Genomic DNA, 11,440 nt, shown 5'->3' with positions numbered 1-11,440 from the left:
GACATGGAGTCATACTAGCGGTGCGGTTGAGACGGCACACAGCAGCTCTCCTGTGGTAACGGTGCTGTAGCAGAAGAGGACTTAACTCCCCGGGAAACTGTCAGACGTGGGAGGATTTGGAGCTGTAGGAGATAGGGCTGTATAGGGCTTAAGTCAGGGGGAGAAAAACGGACCGTAGTGGAGATTATAAATACATTTGCCGTGTCGAGGGCAGGTGAACAGATGATCCCAGGGGGGCCTAGGCTGTCAGGGTCAGAGCGGGTGCGAACCGTTGATCCCAAACGGAGGGCAGGATTTGGGGGTGGGTGTGTGGGGGTTGTGGGGGGGGGCTCACACCTGTAATCCCCTAACCACCATGATAAACGGCCGAACGGCTGAGTCTCTCAGCACCCCGGGTCTGTTTATGGAGACCGTTGCTGTCGTAGCCACACAGAGTATGACAGTACAGCTGCTGCCTGCCAGACTCACTGTCGCAGCTCACCTGTCACCTTCCCGACACTCATTTAAGCGTTATGGAACGAGAAGCCGTGATATATCGTGGATATGGGCACAGCTAGCGGGGTGGTTAGGCACGACGCGCGGCGGAGTTGCTTTTATACAACGGTTAGCACATTTATCTATCAATATTTCACCGAAAAAAGACAAGACAAACTTTTTCGTGATCTATTTAATGGGTTTTTATCAGCACGGCTGGAACGCAAACTGATCAATAGAGACAATGGACCGGATCTATCCGTTGTATAATAACCATTATCCTTGAGGTACTACATTTTTAAAAAAATATATATATATATTTCTTCTTGTATCTCGACGACTGGCCCCTGGCCTGAGCTAGATTACTCTTCCTGCTACGACTGGTGGATTGATTGATTCACTTGCTCAAATCAGTCAAATGTATCGATTGTAAGTCGCTTTGGAATAAGGCGTCTGCTAAATGCTAAAAATGTCAAATGTAAATGTAAAAATGTACTGGTAGAGAAGAGTAGAGAAGAGGTTATTATTGCAGGCGTTGCCCCAATCTCACATTGTGTTAATTGTGTTAACACTCACACTCACACACACACACACACACACACACACTCACACTCACACTCACACTCACACTCACACTCGCACACACACAGACACACACACAAGACACACACACACACACACATACACACGCCACTGGCATTTGCAGCCCCCAGGGCAGATGAGACACTGTGATGCTCCGGGGGGGGGGGGGGGGGTTGACAGGGCCGTAAAACAGAGCAGCCATCCTATCACCTCACAGCACCATTACTCTCAATCACAGCTAAACACACACACACCCTGACCTCACACACACACACACACACACACACACTGACCTCACACACACACACACACACTGACCTCAGCTTGAGACCAGTGACCTGGAAAATGGCCGCTGAGCTGAACTGTGGCGTATCGAGCCTCTCTGGCCAGCCTCCCCCTTTTCTGCCAACAGTAGAAATATCGAGCCAATTACAAGATGATTATCTGGTCAGAGAAGAGAGACACACACACACACACACAGCCTCCCTACTGGAGGGGGGGGGGTGTATGGCGTGAATCAAAGGCTTCTGAGGAGAAGTGGACGACAGCCCTCATGCCCACTTGGCTCCTGTGACAGCGTCTGCTCCATTCCAACACTACGCCTCACGTCCTCACACACACACACACACCACACACACACGCACACACAGCTCGCGTCCTCACACAGCCTCCTTTTGAGGCGGGTCGGGTGTAACTCAAAGGGAGATGTTCATCTCTGGTGACTCACACACTCGTTCTGTTGCGGTTTATCGTGGTCGGTTTCAAAGTATACTCCTACCCCCCCCCCCCCCCCCCCCCCACCCCCCCCCCCCCACTGTCTGACTACAGGCTCACTGTGGACACGTCTTAGCACTTGTTTTGTTTTAACGGAGAGAGATGTGAGTCATCCTCTTGTGTGTTTGGAGTGGAGGGGGGGGGGGTGGAGGAGTGTGTAGTGTGTGTTTGTTAGTGGAGGAGTGTATAGTGTGTGTTTGGAGTGGAGTGGAGGAGTGTATAGTGTGTGTTTGTTAGTGGAGGAGTGTGTAGTGTGTGTTTGGAGTGGAGGAGTGTGTAGTGTGTGTTTGGAGTGGAGAGTGTATAGTGTGTGTTTGTAGGGAGGAGTGTGTAGTGTGTGTTTGGAGTGGAGGAGTGTGAGTGTGTGTGTTTGGAGTGGAGGAGTGTATAGTGTGTGTTTGGAGTGGAGGAGTGTGTAGTGTGTGTTTGGAGTGGAGGAGTGTGTAGTGTGTGTTTGGAGTGGAGGAGTGTGTAGTGTGTGTTTGGAGTGGAGGAGTGTATAGTGTGTGTTTGGAGTGGAGGAGTGGTAGTGTGTGTTTGAGTGGGGTGTGGTGTGTTTGTAGTGGAGGAGTGTGTAGTGTGTGTTTGTAGTGGAGGAGTGTGTAGTGTGTGTTTGGAGTGGAGGAGTGTGTAGTGTGTGTTTGGAGTGGAGGAGTGTGTAGTGTGTGTTTGGAGTGGAGGAGTGTGTAGTGTGTGTTTGGAGTGGAGGAGTGTATAGTGTGTGTTTGGAGTGGAGGAGTGTGTAGTGTGTGTTTGTAGTGGAGGAGTGTGTAGTGTGTGTTTGTAGTGGAGGAGTGTGTAGTGTGTGTTTGGAGTGGAGGAGTGTGTAGTGTGTGTTTGGAGTTGGAGTGGAGGAGTGTGTAGTGTGTGTTTGGAGTGGAGGAGTGTGTAGTGTGTGTTTGGAGTGGAGTGGAGGACTGTGCAGTGGGGTGAAGGCTTGGAGGGACAGAGAAGTGGTGGGAGGGCGGGGTGGAGGGGGGGGGTGGTGACGGGGGGGGGGGGGGGTGGAGGGGGGTATATGAGGTGGGTTTTGTGAGTGAAGTAATGTTTGAGGGTGGGGGAGGGTGGCAGAAGGGGTGGAGGGGGTGGCTAGGTGGGTATATGGGGTCATAGTTGTAAGTGAATTACAGGGCGGTGGGTGGGTGGGTGTTTGGGGGGGGGGTGAGTATTGGGGTGGGGGTAGGTATAGGCCTATACTGTATAGGGTAGGTTTTGTGAGCGTTATAGTACATTTGACAGGAAAATTAAAGCACTGATGCGTCAAGTTTTCTTACTTTTTATAGACAGCCTCACAAAGGAGTCATTGACTGATGTGCCATAGCATTACCTTGTGCTCTGGAATGTGTGTTTGAACATGGAAGCGTACAACATGTAGACCCCAATGCTATGCTTGCTAGTGAGTACCATATGTGACAGCAGCTGGTGAAAGCAGGAACAAGTCTGCAACTGACTGACCGAAAAAAACAAGTTAGTGTAGAGTAGTGGAGATTACTACCTGAATCCATTGCAATTGCAATATTTTGGCTTGACTAGCGAGTGTGTCGTTGATTTTCACCAGCGTTGAAACGTATTGACATGTTTCAGAATAAAAGCCTGAAAATGTGGATCGGTTTCACCAGCTACCGTCACATTTGAGGAGACGCCCTCCAAGTACTCTATACACACCTACCGTCCCGCATTCTGCCGTAAACCCGCCCTCCATAAACCCACAACACCGGTTATTTGTTTGCCATCTCATAAATTTCCCTGCGCACCTTTTCGCACACCAAATGTTTGATTTGTGCCGCACACACCTCACAAAACCGCACACTCAACTTCTCAACAGTATCAACGTTTTTTTTTTTTTTTTTTACCAGCCAAGTCAAGTACGAAATAAAACAGGGCCGGCTTGCGCCTGGGCCTATACAGTATACCGTCTGCTGTATTTCTTCCCTCCGTCCTGCTCGGTACGGTGTAGTGTGTCGTTTCACGAGCCAGGCCCGCTTGCTGCCTGTGTTTCATGCATCGCCATGCGCTGGGAGTCATATTTTAAGCAGCGTGGAGAAGAAGACATCAAAGTGAGCGCTGGGAAGGGCAGTAAATCTCCGGCACTTGGAAGGTGCCTTGTCCGTTACATCAGCTAGGCTGCCAATAAAGTTTCATTCGAAAGCACAGCATGAAGCTTCCTGTGGAACGGAAAAGAAATACTCTTGTGGCCGTAGTCCACATAAACCCAGAGAGCTCTCTCTCTCTCTCTCTCACCCTCGCGCTCTCTCTCTCTCTCTCTCCCTCGCGCTCTCTCTCCCTCGCGCTCTCTCTCCCTCGCGCTCTCTCTCTCTCTCTTCATCTTTTCTTCTCCTCTTTGTTCTCTCTCTTCTCTGTCGTCCACCCAGGCCTGCCTGAACCGTACGAAACGGATCAATCAGGGTTCAAACTTTCCTCCCCGTCTCATTACCCAGAACCCCCTCTGTCCTTGGGAAGATACTCGACTGAGATCTGTTTCAGTCGACCCGGTTCGATGTCTCACTACGGGGTTCGACCATCCGTCTTTATTTCCGATAGAAGCGTAGCTACCTAGCTTAACTGTTCCGTTTGGAAGTCAACAGACTTTCCGGGGGCGTTAGGTTGCTTGTTCTTTCTCACAGGGATCCTGCTGGTTTCAGGGCTTCCCTCTTCTTTAGTATGAAAGTCGTTTATTTAAACCTACAAATCCTCCGTATGCGTACAGACAAAACCCATCAGAGGCCATCGGGGAAACACTTTTGGACTCATGGTTATGACTAGCTTCGACGTCTCAACCTGAGGTAAAAGTCACATTAACCTGGATATCTGAAGCGTCAACAACCTCGACGACCTCAACGACCTCTATATTGTCGAGCTGACGGGTAGCTTTAATGAAACTCCCCCCCCCCCCGGGGGGACAACGGTGCGGAGGCAACAAAGATGCAAAGATGCAGCTTATCAAATATGAATGGCTTCCTTTTCGAAACAACCTCATGTCTTTTTCATAAAGCGGCAATGTCCTCTTTTTGTTGCATGGTAAAGGCCTGCGATGTCCCTAGCGGGCCCAATGACCAACAATGAATGATGGTGGTTCAGAACCAGTGTGAACTCAAGTGTAACCTCCATCCACCTGTGCATGTGCCAGCTCCCTCAGATTCCTGACCTATCAGGAGTGAGTCTCCCAGGTCTGTGTAGAGGTTGGTTCTCCGTCTTGATTATCCTACACATTCACTGTTGCCTCTTGGCTTCACCAAGACCACGTCGTCATGGAGACAAAGCGCTTCAGTGTCTGGCTACCTAACTACTGTAATAATAATAATAATAATAATAATAATAATAATAATAATAATAATAATAATAATTGTTTTATTGCCATGCAATCAACTTCAATCAGCTTCAACTTCAGTCAGTCAATTGTCGGAATTTGGCATTTTATGCTCTAGGCAAGGGGTCCGCTATAGACAATATGGCGCAATTAGGAGTGCAGTGCCTTGCTCAAGGACACCTTGACACGTGGCCAGCCGGGGTTCGAACCGCCAAGCTGCTGACCTTGCGATCATTCGAGGCTGGCTCTACCTCCTGAGCCACAGCCACCCCCCCTACCTACCAGAGTCCTGCAGGACCCCCAGCAGAGCAGAGAGTCCAGGAACTCCTGGGGTGAGGCGATGGGCCAGAGATAACGTGAGAGGAAAGGAATCTTGTTCCTGACGTTTATCCTCCCCCCCTCTCCCCCCTCTCCTCTTTCCCTCCATCCTCTCATCCAGCAGAAGGTACACACTGCTGACACTGAGAGGATGGGGGGGGGTCAAGTGGGGACAGTCACTGCGGTGGGGCAGGAGGGGGGGTGAATGTCAGGACACAGCAGACCCTTGTAGCCCGGCCCTGGCCTCGTAGTGGCCGTGGACCATTTCCTGTCTCCTCTCTGTCGCCATGGCAGCCGTGACCTGGTGATCTGGGGTTGGCCCGGTTGGGGGGTCAGTCAGGATTCTGAGAGACTTATAGCCTGGATACATCTGCCCTCCTCGGTCTCTGAGGGGTAGAGAGGCACACGCTGCACGCGACGCCGCCGCGGGTACGGAGGTACCGTACTCTGCCTTCAACTCTGAACTGCGTGACTGATAAACGCTCTGAGCTCTCAATGTTTCGGGGACTAGATAACACACTTAAAAAAAAAAAAAGGAAACACAGAAAATAACGAATGGCGTATTAACGAGCACGTCCAAATACGCTACGACAATCTTCAAATCGAACGCGGTTGTATTCGTTTACTAAATACAGTTGTTTTTTTTCCTCCTCCTCCCAGACTGAATATTGATGTGAATATTCATGTAATCTGTGTTGACTGTCATGCCACTGTAAAACCATTGGGCCAGACCGAGAGGGAGAAACAGCGAAACAGAACCTACTGTCAGATGACAGCTGGCGTCTTCTAGGGGCTCACTCTCTCTCCCGCTCACTAAAGGCTCCTACCCTCCTCACGTCTCATCTCAGCTCCCTGCCTCTTGTTTACTGGCGTGTATGTTAAACGGAGCATGGTTGTTTACCAGTCTGTTTGTGAGAAAGTGAAGAAGAAAAAAAAAGAAGAAAAAACGCAAGTCACATCAGGAAAAGGAGAGAAGTTTTTGGTGGCAGTTAGCTAGCCACAGCTAGGCGGCTGTGTGTTGTGTTATTGTTGCTGCCTGTGAAGAAATACTCAGAGATGGGAAAGATGGGCGTTGTCCTTTCTTTCTTCATCGTAACTTTGGCCATGGTACTTCACCCCCCCCCCCCCCCCCCCGACCCCGTCTCTGCTCCCTCACACAGACGCACACAAAAACACACTTTCAACTCCCCCGCATCACAACACACACGCACACACACACACACACACACAGACAGACACAAATTCACACACACAGACACACACACACACACATGGACACACACACACACACGCACTGACGGACACACACACAGACACACACACTGACGGACACACACACACACACACTCACACACTCACACGTAGCCCCAGTAATTCTGTCAGGGCCAGTAATCTGTGTGTGCTTTGGGAGTGGTGCAGGCCACTCTGTCAGAGCGGCCTGGGCTTTGAGCAGCGCTAGCACAGAGGATGAATAATTAAAGCTGGCATTCTGTACTTTGGTGAATGTTAAAGCTGTATTCTGCAGAGGCTCTAAATGGCAGAGAGGAGGGGCGTTAATCATTCATGGACCTGCTTTTATCCGTTTTTGTGTGTGTGTGTGTTTTTGTATGTCACTGTCCTGAAGGAGCATGGGGCAGGGAGGGTGAGAGAGATTGGTGTGTTTGTGTGTGTGTGTGTGTGTGTGTGTGTGTGTGTGTGTCCGTGTGTCTGTGTGTGTGTACATGTGTGTCTCACTGTGTGTGTGTGTGTGTCCGTGTGTGTGTACATGTGTGTCTCACTGTGTGTGTGTGTGTGTGTGTGTGTGTCCGTGTGTATGTGTGTCCGCGCGTGTGTGTGTGTCCGTGTGTGCGTGTCAGTAAGTCTGTGTGTGTGTCCGCTCATGTGTGGGTGTCCGTTTGTGTGTGTGTGTGTGTGTGTGTGTGTGTGTCCGTGCGTGTGTGTGTGTGTGTCCGTGTGTGTGTGTGTGTGTGTGTGTCCGTCCGTGTGTGTGTGTGTGTGATTGTGTGTGTGTGTGTGTGTGTGTGTGTGAGCGCTGGGCCCAGGGTGAACAAACTGCTGCACAGATGAAGAAGCGCTGCCAAGGAAAACGTTCCCCAAACATCTCACGGTTGAGGAGCCGCCCGGTTTAGCGTTTTTGCTGTAAATATTTGAGGTGGGATTCATGGGTATTCTTTCATCGCAGGGATTTAATTTCCTTTCAGAGTCCAACACGTTTAGGGAAGTCTGCCGTTACGGCTGTTTGCTGTGTCTAACGCGGCCCGTGTTCTCTGCGATCATCTGCAACTGTTTTAGATGTCACGCAGAAACATCGGTTCTCTCTTTTCCACCTCAGGTTTCAGAGTCTCCGATAAACGTGATATTAATAAAACGTCGAGTAAAACAATCGTCGTATTGGGAGGCCCCAAACCTCACACTACTCTCTTTGTTTTATTATTATGTCGGACTACTGACATACTACTCGACAGCAAAACACTTGATCGGGGCGGCTGTGGCGCAGGAGGTCCACATGTCGAGGTGTCCTTGGGCAAGACACTGAACCCCCCAAATCGCCCGCAACGGCCGGCGGCTTGCATGGTAGCTTGCCACCGTTGGTGTGTGAGTGTGTGTGTGAATGTGTGTGTGAATGGGTGAATGGGTGAATGAGAGGCCGTTGTAAAGCCGCTTTGGATAAAAGGCTTCTATATATACAGTAAGTGCAGTCCATTTAGTTTAGAAGGACAGGAAAGGTTCTTTACTGTATGCTGATAGAGGCGGTTCTCATTGGTACATAGGTACAGCATCAATGTTTTATCACCGGCGGTATGCTACGCTAGCTATATGGGTGGGGATTGATGTGGCTCTCTATGTGTTCTGAGAGAGGGAGGACTAGCCTCTAAATGCACCCAGGGGGAAAGTCTCCATCACTCGCCCTGAGGCAACACTGTGCTAACGCTAGAAGAAGCTTCGGTTCATTTTACATTTAAGTTTACATTTGTACATGTTTAGCAGGCGCCTTTATCCGAAGCGACAAGTACACTAGTACAAGTACATTAGTCTAAGTGAGTGAATCGTCTATATAACATTTATATCAGTCATCGTAAGAATCTATGCTAGGACCAGGGGCCATTGGCAGTCACAATGCTAGAAGATGTATTTGTATTTACAGTAGAAAAACTGTACAGGGGGTAATGGGGATGAAGAGGTTCAATTGTCACTAATGCTAAGGACAGTGGTTGTAGTGAAGATTCTGATGAGATGTCTTCGCTCAGCATTTTAGTCCTGATACTTGGCTGGACATAACATGTACATGGTCAGTAAAGCTCTGTGTTTATTGTCTAGTTGCATATTTTCATCATATTTTCAGCAGGACGTTTTTATACATTACACATGGATACCTTTTTTCTGTTTCACTTTTTATTTTTAAATCATACGGTTTCGAAGTCATGAGTGTAGAAATCTCACAGTGTTTCCCCTCTTCCATCTCCGAAACACAATACTCTTTATTTTTTCTTTTATTTTTTGAGTGGGGCAGTCCCACTCATATTTTTCATTTTTATTGACAGATACAGTGAAGTTTAGACAGGAAGGATGGGTGAGAGAGAGAGGAGGGATGACATGCAGGATATGTCCCCGGCCGGAATCGAACCGGGGACCCTGCGGTTACATGGTCAGCGCTTAACCCGCTACGCCACCTAAGCGTCCCTGAAACACAATACTCTTGACACAAGATGTTCTCCACTTAGCTCTCCTCCTAACCCTCTCTCTCCCTCTCTCTTCCCCCCCCCTCCCCTCCCCTCTCCTGTCTCCCCTCTCCTCCCCTCTCCTCCCCCCTCTCCCCCCTCCTCAGGGAGCTGATGCCCAAGACCCTGGAGGGCCAGATCACCATGGAGAAGACCCCCAGCTACTTTGTGACCCGAGAGGCCCCGGCCCGGATCTCCTCCATGTCCCGGGACACCAAGCTGATCGTGGTGGTGCGCGACCCCGTCACCAGGGCCATCTCCGACTACACGCAGACGCTGTCCAAGAAGCCCGACATCCCCACCTTCGAGAGCCTGACCTTCAAGAACCGGACCACGGGCCTCATCGACACCTCCTGGAGTGCCATCCAGATCGGCATCTACGCCAAGCACCTGGACAACTGGCTGCAGTACTTCCCCATGGGCCAGATCCTGTTTGTGAGCGGCGAGCGTCTCATCAGCGACCCGGCCGGAGAGCTGGGGCGCGTGCAGGACTTCCTGGGGCTCAAGAGGATCATCACGGACAAACACTTCTACTTCAACCAGACCAAGGGCTTCCCTTGCCTCAAGAAGGCGGAGGGCAGCAGCAAGCCCCACTGCCTGGGCAAGACCAAAGGCCGGACCCACCCCAACATCCACCCCGAGGTGGTGCAGCGGCTGAGGGACTTCTACAGGCCCTTCAACATGAAGTTCTACCAGATGACCGGGCGGATATTTGGTTGGGACGACTGAATGTGCCTTTGTGCGGCGTGTGTTTTGCGGGATTCAGATCCGGGGTCGAAGAGACTCTTTGATCGTTTGCTTGAGCCTTGCCTGAAGTACCAGGAGAAGACAGGGCAGGGTTTTGCAATTTTGGGGACTATTCCATCGGTTCCATTGTGCCAGACAAAGTCAATCAAGCACAGAAAAACTATGTTTCAGGTGTGTTTAAAAAAAAAATACTATTTGAAGCCAGGATTGGATTTGGGGGTTGGGGGGTGGGGGTGACATGGAGGACTATTGACACTGGAGCAGCTTGGGGCTCTGGGACAGCCACAACACTAAGCCTAAGCAATATGAGTATCTGTGAGAGGGTGAAAAGAAGCGTAATCTTCTCTCACTGGCAAGCCAGGTATGCAATGTTTCACTGTTATATAATATTCTATCATCAGATATGCCTCAAATCTTCTATTGGAAAAAACATGTTGTTTCTAGAAGATCAGTGGAGCTTGCTGGGAACGGTTGCCCCTTGATGTGTTCACAGCACGATCAGTGTGAAGTGTTTTTTTATTATTATTATTTTTTCATCCGGAGCCATATGTCGGTGTGACACAGTCAGAATGATGCAGTGTGCTTCTGTGTCTGAAGTTTGTGAAAAATCACAAGTTGAGTTGAGGGGCTTTTGATGAAAAAGCCTCTGTCGGAGAGAGTCGATGCCATATTTTAAGCTTACCTAGCTGCTTTCAAAGCTTTGCATTTTTATAGAAAAAAAATTAGAAAAAAATATATATAAAAAGTAAATGTATTTTTGAGATTTTATTTATTTAAAAAAAAAAGATGATGATGTTCACATGCAGTACAGTATATTACATATTTTCAATAACTTTATCACTGATGTTTATTTCATATTAATACATTCTCTCTGCCTCTAGAGACTTGTGTTTGTTTTATACCATACTACAAAAAAGCCTTTTTTCTCTCCCCCTCGAATTTAATTCCCAGTTTTTAATCTTAATGCGTATATGCTTTAGCTTTATCGATTCCCACATACGTTCCCGCTTCGCTTGCAATTCCAATCTTGTGAGAGTTTGTTGCTTCAAGGTTCATTTCTTCACATTCAGTTAATGAAGTTAAGTCAGTTAGCGTGGAGCAGAGATCCAGATACAGTGCTGCTCTCTGCTGGGTCTGCAGCCACCGCATCTGGGCCGTGTTGAGATGAGACCACCAGTGGGCCGACCAAAACCACCACTCCAATTTCCTCTACATGGCTCTTTGTGAACAGGACACAGCTGATGGCCCCGGCCTTCCCTGCCCGCCAGGCATCCTAGACGGTGGTCTCTCTAAGGGAGGGACCCCAGACTGAGAACAATGGTCAGGTTGTGTTCCTGATTTACACTAGATCGGGTTGTGTTATACGTACGCTTCCAAAGAGCCTTCCTCTCTCTCTCTCTCTCTCTCTCTCTCCCTCCCCTCTTTCTCCTCCCCTTTTTCTCCTCCCCCTTTCACTCTCTCTCTCTCTCTCTCCCCTCTTTCTCCTCCCCCTTTCACTCTCACTCTCTCTCTTTCTCTC

General features: G+C 49.3%; 1 protein-coding gene across 1 annotated transcript in view; it reads left to right on the top strand.

The window, feature by feature from the left end:
• The window catches only part of LOC308175620 (heparan sulfate glucosamine 3-O-sulfotransferase 3B1-like), a gene marked incomplete at both ends in the record, with an annotated part of 32,549 nt that extends 22,646 nt beyond the window's left edge, over positions 1-9,903 (top strand). The window contains one exon of the mRNA XM_080551251.1: positions 9,282-9,903. Coding sequence (XP_080407377.1) covers positions 9,282-9,903 — 622 coding nt within the window. The remainder of the gene's footprint in view (positions 1-9,281) is intronic.
• Between the last annotated feature and the right edge of the window lie 1,537 nt (positions 9,904-11,440).

The sequence above is a fragment of the Nansenia antarctica genome (genome assembly GCF_963989245.1).
Source record: "Nansenia antarctica genome assembly, contig: SCAFFOLD_447, whole genome shotgun sequence".
Lineage (NCBI taxonomy): Eukaryota > Metazoa > Chordata > Actinopteri > Argentiniformes > Microstomatidae > Nansenia > Nansenia antarctica.
This window is presented reverse-complemented; position numbering and strand designations above follow the sequence as displayed.